The sequence below is a fragment of the Apaloderma vittatum genome, unplaced genomic scaffold, assembly GCF_000703405.1.
Source record: "Apaloderma vittatum isolate BGI_N311 unplaced genomic scaffold, ASM70340v1 scaffold22339, whole genome shotgun sequence".
Lineage (NCBI taxonomy): Eukaryota > Metazoa > Chordata > Aves > Trogoniformes > Trogonidae > Apaloderma > Apaloderma vittatum.
In genome coordinates this window covers 20,739-36,803 of record NW_009737269.1, presented here as the reverse complement: position 1 = coordinate 36,803, position 16,065 = coordinate 20,739, and the positions used below count along the sequence as shown (strand labels likewise).

The 16,065-nt window shown below is 42.0% G+C and overlaps 1 protein-coding gene across 1 annotated transcript; it reads left to right on the top strand.

The window, feature by feature from the left end:
* Positions 1–730: 730 nt before the first annotated feature.
* On the top strand, positions 731–15,033 carry SDE2 (SDE2 telomere maintenance homolog (S. pombe); the record flags this gene model as incomplete). The annotated part of the gene is given in 9 exon segments (XM_009877285.1): positions 731–848; positions 2,369–2,480; positions 3,026–3,195; positions 3,855–3,966; positions 4,591–4,999; positions 7,594–7,744; positions 8,068–8,100; positions 8,103–8,177; positions 14,771–15,033. Coding segments are annotated over 9 exon segments (1,443 nt in total), but the record flags the coding sequence as incomplete, so codon positions are not given.
* Between the last annotated feature and the right edge of the window lie 1,032 nt (positions 15,034–16,065).

The following is a 16,065-nucleotide window of genomic DNA, read 5'->3' as shown; positions in this document are numbered from 1 at the left end:
GCTTCGTGTTGCCGTGGCTTAGCTGGGACAGGAGAGTTTGCTGTAAGGGGGTCTTATATTCCATTACATATGTTCTCTGTCTGTATGGGAGATGTCAATCTTAAATTATTTACAATTCCAGAAGCGTGGGTTTTGATTGATTGTTTTTAATTCAGTGTTACACACTTTGTGTAAATTTTCCCATGTCCTTTCCTTCCTCACAGAATCACAAAATGCTAGGGATTGGAAGGAACCTCTGGAGATCTAGTGCCAGAGCAGGGTGTGTATAGGGTGGGGTCCAGGCAGGTTTTGAATGTCCCCAGGGACAGAGACTCTACCACCTCTCTGGGCAACCTGTTCCAGTGCTCTGCCTTGCTCAATGTAAAGTTCTTCCTCATGTTCAGATGGAGCTTCCTGTGTTCTTGTTTGTCGCTGTTACCTCTTGTCCTGTCACTGGGCACCACTGAAAAAAGGATGGCCCCATCCTCCTGACACCCACACTTTAAGTATTTATAACCATTGATAGGATCCCCTGTCATTCATGTTTATGAGCTGATTTAGACTTGTGTTTCATCCTTGAGTAAACAGAGGTTAAAACAAACACCACTGAGAATGTTTATACTTCTAAGATTGTCTAACTTTCACATCCCCTATGTTCCCATAGGAAGGAGGCATACGTTATTTTTAATGTTTTACTTTCTCAGAATGTTTTAGTCTGTCAATCATATGACTCAATTTTGTTGTTTTGTAGAATATTCCTGAAGAAAGCTTGTACGTGAAATGTAATGGGCGACTGGTTAATGATGATGATGTCCTGCAGAATGGAGCCATTTATAGTCTGGAACCAAGACTTCTTGGTGGAAAAGGAGGTTTGTTGCTTAATTGCTTTGTACTGATTCGACCCTTAGGTTAATGGATTTTAATTATAGGTACTCTATACCAACAGCAGTAATCCTAATCTATTAGCGCATCTCTTGTAATATGGATGACTGATTTAATGTCTGCCTTGCATCAGGCTACACCTCAGCTTACTTCGCCTTCTTCAGTTTTAAACAGAACTGGAAATAAATAAAGTTGCTATAGCTTATGAGTTACTGTATGTTCTTTAAGTGTCCTAAAAGTGGTGCATGCAGTAGAAGTTTGTAGTATAGGATGTTTCTTCCTCACCTGTTGTCCATCAGCCTCAGTTATCCTGGGACGATACAGAATACGTGTTCTTTGATTCACTTTGTGTTACTAATGTGTCACTGGGATCAGTTTAAAGTTGCTCTTTAACATATTTGTCTGCTTTCCAAAGTGTTCGTTTAATTTAGACTTTGTAACTTAAAAGCATGATAAAAAGAGGCAAACAAGCAAAAATGAGAACTGTTGAGACTTACTGTATGATTTTGAGGGAATACAGATTATGCAGGCTTAGAAGGGCATTTTATTATCAGACCTAATTCAGCATCTGCGACCTTAGTGAATGCATTACTGTTGATTTTTTGGGAACATACCTGGCCAGATGTAGCAGCTAAGTCCACATTCTTCAGAATGTAAAATTCAATATTGTGTTGCATGAGCTACAAATTTTTTCCTTGCTAATGGCAGCAATTGGTTTAGTTAGCTGAACACAGTATGTCTTCTGTCCCATGATACAGTAGGCTGTCTGGATTGGTTACTGTTTGTGACACTCCTTATAGGTACCTTTGAGGCACTGAGAACTATAGATTTGTTCAGTGTCTAGTTAAAAACCAGTGACGGGTACTTTCAAATTGCTTGGAGGATTGTATTAACATTAATCCACATTGTGTTTCTCTGAAGTAATTAAACAAGTGTCTCTCTCCATCTGGAGACAACATAAGGTGAGACCAAATGAGAGAAATTCGTGGTCTTGACTATGAGTAATTAGTGGCTTAAGAGTGTGTAGAAGTATGTTTTGGGGGGCTCTCCAGCATAACTTTGTATACCATGATCATCTTGATGAAGCAGCTGAGGCTAAGTTATGTGGCAGGCCAAAGGAGCTTAAGGGTGAGGTATATCTTGGTTAAATTAGAAAGGACACAAAATGTTATCTTGAGACTAAAAAGGTTTCAAACCATTTTCTGGGGGAGTCCAGAAATAATCTTTCACGTTAGAAGTGCTGCACAGGTTTGAAGGAAATCTGGAGTCCATCTGGTGTGATACCAAGAGCACAAAAACAAAATGAGTAGTAAACGCCGGATACTTTTTTCACTTAGTGTTTCAGCATTTCACTCAATGACATGTTACAATTTTCAACTTGCCCTTTGTTTTAATTGCATCAAGGGAAGGTGTTGAATTCATTGTATTCTTTTTCCATAGTTGTTTGTTGTTGTGTACTGGCTCATCCTCGTTTGTTTAGCTAATTCTTGGTTACTTTTTTTCTCAGGGTTTGGATCTATGCTACGAGCACTTGGTGCTCAGATTGAAAAGACAACGAATAGAGAGGCTTGCCGAGATCTCAGTGGAAGGAGACTTCGAGATGTCAATCACGAAAAAGCGTAAGGCGTTTGCTTAGAGGCTAGGATTATAAAATAAAGTGACCGTGTAGTTCACTGTTAACAAAAGAGGTCAAGTGACAGGCTGTTGTACCAAAGAAATTTTATTTTGAATACTAAAAAGAGGGCAAAAGTGAAATCTTAAGCACAGATGGACTGGAAGCCAACAGGATTCTTTTGACTATGACTGTATTATTGCAAAATAGATATGATTGTACTGCAGCCTGCTTCTGAGAAACTGTTCTGCACCTTTTAGATTTCTCACCTGGAATTCTTGCAGTTCTTCTCTCTGAAGTTACAAGACCCTAATGTTGGTGATATGTGATCTTACTGCTGTTTCCGGCTTCCAAAATAAACTTTACTCTCACCTTTGTAGCAGAACCTCTCTATATATTCCTTCAGTAATTCCCTTGGGTGTTGTTAGTTTTCTTTCTCTATTGTCTCTCGTCCGAGCAGGTGGTGGAAGCATTCAGTAATTGCCAAGCAACAAACTAATATTACCTTAAACACTGGAAACACTCTAATTTTCATGGTTCTGTCATCTGCAGGATGGCTGAATGGGTGAAGCAGCAAGCAGAACGGGAAGCAGAAAAGGAGCAAAGGCGTTTGGAAAGGCTGCAGCGGAAACTTGCGGAGCCAAAGCACTTTTTCACAAATCCAGACTACCAGCAGCAGTGTCATGAGATGGCTGAGCGAGTGGAAGATTCAGTCCTTAAAGGTATTGCCATTTAGCCTCACTTTCTCTCCTCAAAAAATAAAGCAAACTTAAAGTCCCTATAGCCTCATTGCAGTGGGATTATTTTATTTATTTTTTAATATTGCTGACACTAACTCTAAATTGAATGAAATTAAAATCCCAGTAAAATTGGTTGAACTTCACGTTTCATCTTGCTGTGCTACAGTGCCATAATAAAAGCAAAACTCTGTGAAGGTAGTGTTGCTAGTTCAGCTGTAAGAATTATGTAATAACATGAAATGCTAATATACAAACAGGTCTCACTAGAAATTGAATCCAACTATAAAATACAACGTTTCACTTACTCTTCTTTGTAGTTATTTCATTCATCTACACATTGTTCCCTTGCTGGCAGCTTAATAGTGAAACTTGAAGCTGAAAGGGATGTAGAACCTTTGGTTCTACAGCATCCAGTTCAAGAGTCCAATTTTAAGGTTGACTCTGTGCTTTAGTAAAGCAGCATAAACAAAGCTTTTGCTGCTGTTGTGTTTATTTTGAAGCTTTGAGTTATGTAAATGTGCACCACTAGTGATTATTTTCAGCTGATGTTTTAAATTGCATCTGAAATTAAGAGATAAGGAGAATTTACAGCATAGGTGAATTGTGTACCGATGAAGTAGACCTTTAACTTTATTTTGAAGGATTGCAGGCCACTTCAAGCAGAATGGTGTCACCAGAAAGTGGCAATAGTCGGAAGCGTCCTGGTGAATCTGGACCGAATGGAGCAAAATCTCGAAAAAGAAAATGTTTCTGGTAAATATTGTGACTCTCTTTATACTAGTACTCAAGTGTTAAGCCTTGAACAGGATGTCAACATCTTCTCAGAGATGTAGACTTAAATAATAAAATTAACTTGAACTGATTTAATTGGAGAAATTAAAGCAAATGTTGCTATGTTCATTTAATTCTGTCCCAGCTGAGCAGACAAATGTTTTTTGTTAAAATAGACACCTTTTTCCCCCTGTGCTAATACGGTTATATTCTATATACCTCTCATTGTGAATTTTATTCATTAGTGAAAAAAAGACAGTGAACTAAAAAAAGATAGTAATTTTTCTCCTGGCATTTTTCACCTAATGTGGTAAAGAGAAGTCTTAATGATTCCACTGGTGTTTGGAACAGCAATATGTAGCACTCATTTCTTTATTGGCAATGCTGTAAAAAAAATACCTGTCTTCGGGGGATGCTGAGTCCTGTTCAGTATTAGCAGCTCTTCAGTTTACTAAACTATCGTAAATAGCTGCTAGAGTAGTTTACTGCAGCTACAGCTCTCTGAAATGAGTTTTGGAAAGAAAGCATGATAATAAAAATAATGTTTTTTAAAAAAAAAAGGTGAAAATAGACCAATATTCACGTGTAATGTACTGCTTATGCCAGGCTGGGATTGGAAGGATTGGATGATCCAGACAGTTCAGACTCTGAGGATGACAGTGAAGATGATTCCCCTCCCGCATCTGATGGAAGTTGTCCATCAGGCAGCAGATATAACGAAAATGCTGGAAACTCAAATGAATGTTCAAGCAGCTCTGTGGATTCTGGAGAGAATAGTCCAGCTACTAGTGCAACTGAGAAACCACTGGAGCAGCCAACAGATGCTGGAAGAGATATGCAAGGAGAGACACACACAAATGGGCAAACTCAAATTCCAGCAGAAGAAAACAGTAAAATGACAAAGCCCTTGAAGGAAGAGGCCCCAGAAAAGAATGAGATGACACAAGCTCTGAAAGAAGAGCAGCAAGAAAATGCTTCTTCCAAGGCACAGGAAACAAACCAGTTACAGAGCACAGTAAGTATGAAGGAGTACAAAATGCGAGATGTCTTTTTCTTCAGCTGAAAAAGACTGAAGGGAGGGAATTTATAACGAATGGCTTCGATGCATTAGATGTACATGCTTGAGTTAGACTCATAGTCTCCCTAAGAAGCTAATACAATCTCCAGACTTTGATTCAGAGCACAAAAAATCCCAAGGTTTAAAAGGAAAAATAGCTTAACTGAGGGTGCATCATGTGACTTAAGAAAATGCAACATGGCAAGTTAATGGAAACTACAGCCAAAGAAGGCTCTCGGTTGACAGTGTCTCCATGGAGAAAGCTATAGTATGGTAGCATTGTCTTGAGAGATGCTAAGTAAAATGGGTCAAGGAGGAACTTTATAAGATTAAGATTTTAATAGTCTAGAGTTCCTACTAAGATGACTGTACAGCATTGTCTTTCCTGAGATCTATGTTTCTCTGTTGGGCTTTTTGTGTTTGTTTTTTTGTTGTTTTTTTCTCTTTCTACAAATAGATACACTCTGGATTAAAATTCTTCACTGAGTGGGGGGAAAAGGGCTGTAAAAACCTCCTGTAGGATAAAAGACTCTTATCAATACTTTTTGATACATTACTAAACACTGTCCAATTTGACTAATCTTATTTATAACATAATTTGACCTTAATGTTTATAATTGACATCAGTGTTTAAATTATAAGTCATTTCCTAAACAATAAGCTGACCAGCCTTTGTTTTCATTATAAAAAAACTTTAATCTAGTTCATAGAGAAACCTAGTAGGCTAGTGCACATTTCAGTTCTTCCTTGACCATCAGAAGTCTGAAAGCAGCAGTTCCTTCAGTAGAGAGACAGATCAGGAGCAGAGCGGACCATGAGGTTCCTTCTCTGGTGATTGACAGAAGGATGGCTGGGATTCTTTTGATTGAAGAGGCTTCAGATCAGTCTTCCAGCCAAGAGAAAATGTAGCTTTTCCTACTGAACTGATGAAAGCCCAGCTAATATTTGGCAGGAAAAGGTGCCAGTAGTTGTGCTTCATCGCTCATTAATATTGCTATTAAAAATTTTTAGGAGTGATGAAGCTAGGCTTATTCTAGCAATACAACAAAATGCAGCTTGGCGGGGGGAGGAGCTAGAGAGTTTGGATTTTCTGCTTTTTTTTCAGCTTGAGCAGGAAGTCCACCATCAGCTGCCACTGCATATGACTGAATTCTGTGACGTGAAAATGGAAAAAAGATCAAGGATATAATCTGATAAATTAGGATTTTGTCATCTACTGTACTGTCAGAGCTGGCAAATTTTAAACAGGATGTTTACCATTCTTCACTGTTTACCTTTTGCTCTGTATTTATGAGACTGTCTATTTCTGGAACAGGAAACTCCACCAGTGCTGTGGCAGATTGTTATTGCAGGTGGAAATATTTTATAATAGTTCTTGCTGGATTTTTTTTGAAAAGTAGGATGAGAATAATGAGGCAACCAGTCTTTTTTTTTTTTTTTGTATGCTTAGCAGGACAAAGGTTCTAATTCTGCTAGCATTACTTGTTTTTGCTGTGTTTGTAACAGCTCTGAAATCTCTTTGATAACTCCATCATGATACATACCATGTACATACAATGTGCTTATATTTTCCTGTCCCTTTTAGTGGGTTAATATTTAGTGTTAGTGTTTAGTGCATTAGTAAACTCCATTATTGGAATTATTTGGTTTTTGTCCATTTTCTTTTATGGACAAGACCCTGACCTTGGACAAGACAATCTCTAGAGGTCCCTTTTACCCTCGATTATTTGGCAAATGCTAATTTCCTTTTAAGATGAAACTTTAATCCACTTTCTTCTGGCAGGATGAGATGTGAACTTCAGAACTTGGTTTTTGGTTAATCTTACTAAATCTTCCTTAAATCTTACTATTTCTATAATTACAGTTCAACTGTGTTAGAAATAACTGTTTCTCCTCCTTCCTGCTGCTGCCGGGAGTGTATCAGTTATGTTCTACATTGGACTAAAAAGGGGCTGTTAGCTTTGCCGTGCCTCTGAAAGTCAAGGTTAAGCTACTGAACTGTTAGGTGAGATGGGCTGTTGTTTTTAATTTGATTTTCTTGGGAGTACTTAACTTCCCTGGTGATAGAAACACTCCTGACCTATTTTGTCTCCAGAGGAACAGTATTAAAGACTGCCACTTATTTATTTATTTATTTCTATTTATTTTTATTTTACTTGTCAGCATTCCTCTACTGCAAGTAGAATGTATTAATTCATATGGAATAACTTTAAAAGTTCAGCAAGAACATTTAAAATGACCAACTCTTCCGTCTTGGAGGCTGTGTACGTTGCAAGCCTAAGCATATCCACAGTTTGTTTTGTGCATTTTGCTTGCACATGATGCAGTCATACTTCGCCTGGGCAGCATAAGCACCACTCATAATAACAATATCCAACATAATACACATTGAGACGTTGCTCAGCTTTATTAAGTAATTAGGAGTTTGAGATTATCCTAGTGGAAGGTCTTCTGTAAAAGGAAATATTCTGTCTATGCTTGTTCCTCCCCCTCCTCCCCCTCAGTCAGGAAGAAAATAATAATAGTCTGATGAGATGTTTTTCTCTTTGCAGGAGGTGGAACCAATAGACCTGCTGGCATTCAACTCTGCTGCGGAAATGGAGGCCCTGGGTTTAGATAAACTGAAGATGCAATTAATGTCTTTAGGACTGAAATGTGGAGGCACTTTAAAGGAAAGAGCAGCAAGGCTTTTTTCAGTGAGAGGTCTGTCTAGAGACCAAATCGATCCTGCTCTATTTGCAAAGCCCTCTAAAGGGAAAAAAAAGTGATTAAAAAAAAAATTCCGTATCCATGTGCTTTTTTGTATCTTTCTTATTCTGTTGTCGTTCTGTACTGCCATGTATAATTCTTCACCATCCCTGGATAGTTTTTGTTTCTATGCTTAATCAAGTTCAATTAGTGTTACATGGAGTAAGTTGCTAGATAGTTATGAGTTCAATATGTTCAGTGTTAAAGGAGTAAACTATTATTTTTTGATAAGCTTTACAAATGGTTTTAACATGCAACAGGTACAAGAAGCTCTGTTCATGGAAAGAAATAACCTGAATGTTTTCTGGAAACATGTATGACACTGTCATCACCTAATTTAAGAAAACTATTAATCCTTTCTTAGCTTTATATTAAATCTCTTTAATGGGTATTTCAGTTAACTCAGTTACACATCTGTCAAATGAGAAACATTGACCTCAGGATCCAGGCTTAAAAGCTGAAATTTCTTTATATTAAAAGAATGTTTTTGTATGGATGAAGTCAGTATAAATAAATACGCTGTTCTGTGAGTTTCTGTGGCATGTCGGGTATCGGTATGATGTAAATTATTAACGATTTTAAGTATTCCTTTTAAGAAGTTAAATAAAGATATTTACTTATTTTGCTCTTGAAAAGTGTCTGAGTGTGAGAAAAGAGAATCACCTCATTAAGAAAGTAGAAAGAATAAAGTATGCTTGTTGACTGCTGAAGGTTGGTAAGATACAGAGTGATCACCTGAAGGTGAATGGGAAATTTAGGATATGTTTTTTTAAAAATATTTTTTATGGTAAAAGTGATGAAACACTCTCCCAAGAACTTGAATATCTGCAGTGGTGCTACTTTCTCCTAGAGCGGTGCCTGTGATCTCAGTGCTGGGAGTTACCCTGTGCAGTGTTAAGGGCCCTATGCTGCAAGGGCAGCACACTCGCATGACTGTCGGTGCAGCTGCCACTTCTCTCTTTTAAAAGGTATTTAGTTTGATGCCTCAGATTTCAGATTTTACCACCATATGCTGCAGAATATTATGTTTATAATATGTTCATCAGATTGAGAAATTTAAAATTACTTCTCTCCTATTCCGACATCATACCATCCATTTTTTCTGTTTAAGTTTGGCTCATAAAGTTAAGTTGCGAGTTGCAATACTGGTAGGAAATGGGCTTCAAATGCCATGAAATCAGTTCACTCACATAATACTTGTTTCTGACATGAGCTGTTTGTATCTGGTATTTTAGTCAGTTTTGCAATTTTACTACCTCTCTCCTCAGAAGCTTTTTGTTCATGCTTGGAAGTTTTGGATTAAAAGAGGATGTTAAAGCTCAAGGGTTTGTTCTTGACAGACTCTACAGACAAGCTGTTAGATCAGTAGCGTTGAGGCAGCCGTTCCAAAATGCTGGCTAACGTGACCGTTTACCCTTCCCACACCTACGGGACCTTCCCAAGCAGTAAAATGACAGAAGGCTCACTGCCGTGCAGCAGGTTTTGGGGTAGGGGGAGCGTGCCCCATCCCCAGTGTGGGTGGGATCCTGATGTCAGCAGGTGTCGCTGCAGGGCCCTGTCCCCCTCCTCACATGCCCCCACCACCCTCGGCAGCCAGCCGGGAGGCAGCTCTGGTGTTCTGCATAGATCCTGCTTCGAAGGAGATGAGAAGCTTGGCACTACCAAGGATAGGAATGAAAATTGGGAAGCGTGGAATTAATTTCTGATGCAGCAGCAAGGCGAAAAAACACTGTGCATACTGTAGTTTTTCTGCCCACAACACAGATTTGAGACTTTTTAACGATTTGCAAGCATATTTGATGTGGTTAAATAAAAGCCCTTGGTATCCTTTCAGCCGAGTATCCCCAAGTTCTAAATTCACATCCCTGAGATAAGTTTCATTAGCACCACGGGTTGTTAAAGATGGGCAGGTATTTGTAGTGGTGGTAATTATATTGTCACACACAGACTCAGCATTTGTTTATCCATTTGACACCGTGCTGAAAACAAATCAGGATCCCTGAGGGCTAAATTGTTAAAAAACATTAAAGTGTTCTGTATTTACCTGCGTCTGAGATCCAAAAGTAATGAATTTTAGCATTTGCAGGTTATCATTAGTAAAATCCGGGTTATACGGTAAGCAGTGACTTACAGGCAGCAAATTATACAGTGAGTAAGGTGTTTGGTGACAGTAAAGCGCTTGACATCTCATATTTTAATCTATAAAGGAGTTTCGGAAAACTTGGGGTAACAAAAAAAGGAGAGAGAGGAGAAGAGAAGAGACATCGAGGCCTGCAAATCACATCTCATGGGGGTTGTGACAGGACAGGCAGACCTTGGGTAAAAAAGAAACGGTTTTGTTCACTATGTTTCATGAAGAAACTGGAATGGAGGGTACTTGGGAGGTCACCTCAACAGCACGAATTTTTGCTGGAGTCGGTGTTTTGTCCAGGAACGTTGCACACCAGCAGCAGTGCCACTTGTGTAGGAAGCCTTGGGTGTGCTTGCAGTCAACTCTCACACACACATCGCTTGGGTCAGGAGAGCCGTCAGCTCTATGAACATACTCGTACTCTGCTGTAGTACGGCAAGGATGGTGTGGGCCAAAAGAGAATGGGCCAGTTTGATGACGTGTTTTGGCAACAACTCTTGCCACAGTTATTTTCCCTCGCTGTCGTTGTGCTCTTGCTTCAGTTACATCTAGACAGCCATTTAGAAGACTATCCCATGCATCACCTGTCACCTTTTCTTCTTGTGGGTTCTTTATTAAGCCAGATCATGTCCCTGAAGGGGTATATGATGCAGCTCTAAATTTGTGCCAGCACAACCGAAGTAGCATTGCATAGGGGAGAGAATAACAACTGGTTGGTGAAGGGGAACTGTAATATTTTTAAACCAGCAGTAGTGCTGTTTTTTTATTTATCAATTGTGTCTTCAGTAGTGCCAGAATTAAAATAAATATCCTGTGTTAAGGGGACACCAGCTTACTCATACCTTGAACCAGCTCCACACTTTGGCACATTTATTTGGGAATTGTTTAGCTCCATCTGAGCTAAATGGGAACAAGCACTTGCTCTGGGATGTGCCCCTATAAAAGGTTAGCCATTTTCCCTAGCCAAAAGCAATACTGTGTCTGGAGAGCCCTATGGGCACTCACGGGTAAGGCCAGGCTTTCACATGTCTGTAGGGTGTCCTTCAGGAAGTAGCTGGATAACAAACCAGATTTGGACTGATGCTTCAACAGAAGAGAAACAAGCAGGTGAAATGTTTGAAGCTTTCTTAAGAATTTGGGCAAGAAAAGAAAGATGTCAACAAATACCAGTTAAAAAAAGAATATGCTGTAACAACCCCACTGTAGTATGAGCTATTTCCATAGGACAGAATAGCCTCAGAATAGAGGTGATCTTTCTAGTCATCTTTCCGGAGAAAAGGTTCATACTCATGCAAACACTTCCCCAACAAGTAAGTGTTGTGTCTTACAGAGTTCTTCTGAAGTATCATTTTAAATGCATTTAGTTCAAACATCTAGATCTAGAGCACTGCTTTTGTTTCTTTTGCATTTTCAGAATTACCGACTGAAAAAAAATTAGTGAAAACACTGACACAAACCTGAAGAAGTGCTTTTCCTCACCTCCCAGAGATCCATCTATACCCTGGAAAGAAATACAAGTACATGTAATACACAAAAAATAGCAAGTGACAGGGCAGGTCACAGAGAGAAATAATTTGTGGAAGTTATTACCAGCAGACACAGCAGCAGCTGCCAGCTTTCAACCAAAACGGCTTCATTCCAGTTTTCCTTGCCTTCCTCTGCAACACAGACGAACAAACACATTACTAAAAAGTCCCACTTCAGCGTTTTGACCTAAACCCAGCTTTGCTCGAGCGTGCAGGAATTTCTTCCTTTGGTTTCCCCGAGTCTGACAGTTTCTGCGCTTGCTACTGTAGGTGGCACTGAACTGACGGCGGAGGACGTATCTGCTTTCAGCAGCGCTGGTGGAACGGTGAAACCCTCAGCCCTTCAAACAAAATACCTGAGCAGAGGGAGGCCCCAGCACTGCTCGGTGGTGCAAAGGCACACGGTGCTGCTGTGCAGAAAGGATATCAGAGCATACTTATATCATTCTGCCTATTCCAGCAACAGCCAAAAATTAACAATTTTTGATTCCCCTGAAACTCAATCTTGTCCAAAGCTTTGTTTTCTGCAGAGTGTTGACATTTTAAAGGTTTGCAGTGATGCCCATTCTCAGGAAGGTGTTATTTTTAATTCTGAAAGGTTCCTCCACCACATTTAACTGGAGACTTTCAAGACCACGCCTCAGCCACTTAACACAGCTGCCTCACAGCTGGCTTTGCTTTCAGTTGTAGCTGAGCAATTCAGGTGGCTTCACAGATTAACATACCTAATGGCACCTGAAGGTGGGGAGGTGACAACTCCTCTGACCTCCTCCAGTTGTCAAGGAGGGGCTGAGCAGGCACCAATGCCCTCCAGCACTGCGCAAGGGCTCACACCACCTGAGATGGATGGTCTGGATTTAGACTCAGCAGCTCCAACTGCCTGGGAAGCACGGTGGTGGCCTGAAGGCATCTGCTGTGTGTCCTGCTTCTTCCTGCCACGTTTGCCGGTGTGTCTCTGAGCAAGCACAAGGAATCAGGAATTGCATAAAATGAGGAGCTCTAAAGAGGACAAGAAACTGATTCAGCAATTGACAAAAGGATAATACTGAGAGCCGTGGACTGATGACATGACACTCTGGTATCTCCAGACAACTATTTCTTGCCATGGTGAAAACCTGTTTCTTGGCTGTTCCATACCTGCTGATTTAACTGTAGGAAATCCCAGCAACCACATAGCTCTGGAGTGCCCGTGTACCCCTGAGTGCAGGCCAGAAGTTGTGATGAGCCTTTTATTCTGTTTTATTCTGAAACATTATGCAGACTGATCTCCCACACCTGCTCCAGCAGTGGATGGAGGAGATCAGGTCCTGGCTGCAAATCCAGCACTTTGCACGGGACCTAATTTCAGACTAGATTAATGGCAGAAAGTAGGAGATGTTGAGGCTGTTAAGAGGATCCTCTAAAAATATCAAAGTCCTCTGGGATCTCCACCTCCCCCCTTCTGTTTGCCCTGGGTTCCCCTTTCCCAGACTCCAGCTGTTCCCAGCCAAAGCTGGAGGAGCTCCCCTGATTATCACCTTTGCCAGGATGTGGATTGGGCATCTGACTTTGCACTTACACGGGCAATTAGAAGGCTGCCCTGAAGGGCAAAGTGTCAGACACTCTCGGTAGGAGTTTGTGAAATGCAAAGGGGGAAAAAAGAAAAGAGGGAGAGGAAATAAGATCTCACCAGCAGGGTAAAGCTGCACCTTCTCGTAGGTTTTGAAAGAAAATGGGAGAGCAGCCTTGGTTCAAACACAGCCGTGGAAGAATCAGAAAGGGCAGTGTAACTCAGCTAGCAGTGGTGTTAAATATGGCTAAAAAAATTGTTATCTCCCAGAAAATTTAATGCTAACAGAGAAAGAAAGGGCTCCTGTCCTGCCTCAGCCTCTTTCATAACAAACGCTCTCATAAGACCAATAGATTTCCCCATGCCCAGCTCCATTAAGTATCGCAGGACTTCTTGTATCATCTTGTGAGCAGTGCCAGGAAGGCAGGTCAGACACTCATGATAAGCTTTAACTCAGACACGCTGCCACTGCAAACGCTTACACAAGATCTTAACTTCAAGTGTGGGACTAACAGGGCTGATGAAGCTCTTAATGTGAACAGCAGACACCTCCTTCTCCTTGAGCAGCACACCAGTGCTCTGTGCTTTCCGTAATGCTGCAGGACGCCCAAAGTTTTAATGCTGGTCTCGCCTTAAAACACCTTTACATTTTTTCAAAAAGTTTCTGCTTTTATGTGATTAATTATGCTGCTGCACTGATCTCCCTTTTTATTTTATTTTTTTTTTACAGCACAGCATAAATGTTAATGCTGAACCATGCTGCTGCCAGGTACATAAGACATTTTGCCTTTCCCCAGAGACCGTGGTGCTGCTCAGACGGAAAGGATAACATGACAGCTTAACAACTTTTGCATGCATTACAAGTTGTACCGAAATAAAAGCAGTGAGGTAGCACACGGAAGGTATCACAGCAAAATGCAGCCTGGATTGAAGATGACAGGCTGGGAGATAATCTCCCACAACATGGGCTGATGTTTGAAAAAGTCCCAGGTGTGGTAGTGTTTCATTCACAGCCTTCTGCCTAAGAGTTTGTAAGAAATCTCTGGAGCCTTCCCCACATCAGCTCAACCTCCAAGCCCGCTCTAATTTCATTGCCAAGCCAGCTGGAGTTTGAGGAGCAATGTCCTGCCCCCACAAAACATGGAGTTTCAGTCCAAATGCGGGTTAGAAACTAGCTGTGGCATCCATCATGGTGAGACAATAGCACAACTGGTTAATTTTTGATGTAGAAAAATTTTCAACCACTTTTAACTGATGGTGGTGATGCTGTGCACAGAGTCAGGGTAGGAGGGAGTCCCCAGGAGGACCCCTGTGCAGCTGCTAGGAAAGAACTGGGGGTACAGACTGCGGGCACAAATCGCTTGGGACGTCAGATGTCAGGCATGGGGGTTAGCGGTGCCCAGCCAGGCTACATATGCTTGCAGCTTTCTACAAATCACCTCTTCCACAGACCTTGCCAGGACCTGCGAGCACAGCCCTGGACAGGAGCACACAACTGGGCACAAGGGTGCAGAGGAGTGGCAGGTCTGAGGAGGGATGAGCTGTGACATCAGTGTGGCTCCCCGAGCAATAAGCAAGTATCCATGCCAGCGGCAGGGCTGGCAGGGCTTGATCACTCACAGATTTGTGCCCCAAACCGGTGCTGCAATACCCACAGTTCTCCCCACAGTAGCACCGGGTGTCCTTGGCCACTGCCTCCCTCTCCTCATCTCCCTCAGCTCTCACATGCATCCACACAGACCCGCCGCTCGCTTTTACGTACCTTGTGTCCACAGGACACCAGAGCAAAGGGGAGCTGGACGTGGTGCAGGATCCTGGTGGTGGGGAGCAGAAGAGGGCTCAGCCTTGTCCGTATCCCCGCCATGATGCTGCTCCTCGCTGCCTGCAGCAGCCTGGCCCGGACTGCGCAGGGTGGGATTTCTCCCAGGCCTGGCGGGTGATGTCTGGAGTCCAAGAGCTGAAGGCTGGAGAGAAACCAGAGTTAATGCTCTTCATTCTCAGGCAGGAACCAGCTCAGACACTTTCTTCCCCAGGATAAATCCTCGGCTTTGATCTTTATGATGATGGTGAGCTCAGGGCCTTCAGGCTATGCCCTGCCCCAGTCGGTGGAGAAGAACTGGGGCTGAATGCCACTGTCATTAAGATAGAGGCTACATAGTCATGAGAAGGAAATGGCCAGAGATCGATTGGCTCATCCAATTCCGATTCCAGTAACTCACAGTGCTGTAGCCCAGCCCTGGTAACAAGTGAGTCTGTGCTTCTGCCTTTTTTTCTCCCCTTATAAAGCTCTTATTTTGCCATAGGTGTTTACACAAGCAAAAGGTGCCAGCCTACCCACAGGCCAGGGAGACGGCGGAGATGCCTGGATGACCTCAGACCCGGGGTCCTGCAGGGCGGCAGGGACAAATGACATCTCAGCCTTCCTGATGGATGACCCAAAGTCACTACAGAGTCCAAAAGGTCCCACTTTTCAACTGGCCTATGGCCACCCTGTCTGGCCAGACAAACTCATTTCAGAGTCCCCCCCACTGGCAGCGGTTCACCCAGGGCCTTGTGGACCACGTCCTACAGAGAGGGACAACAGTGGCCACTTTGTCCCCAGAGCCACTGGTATCTCAGCAGATTATGAACCAAGGAGAGGAGTCTGACATGAAGTGTGGATATCATTATCATTGGTAACACCCTGGCCAACAGCTCAGTACAGTTCAAAAAGGGATAAAACCACATTATCATTGCATTTCTCCTGCGGGTATGTGGGTAGGTTGTCGATAAGGAAAGGTCAGGGTTAAAACTCTTCACATGGGAAAAGGTGGGAGGCAGCTCTTCTCTTTCTGCATTACAGCTCCAGTTGATTGCCTGCAGATCCCGGTGCTGTAGCTGCAGCTCACTCGGAGAGCATCACCTCTTGCCTGTCAGATAAGTTTCTAGGTTTCCTCTTTAAGAAAGTGTTGGCTTAAACTTGACAGCAGCTCAGGGAGAAGTAGTGGTAGTGCTCCACCTTCAAATTCAGCCCAGTCCCTGTCCCTGCCTGAGTAGCTAAGCTTTACCAGATGCAGCAGGATCACACAGG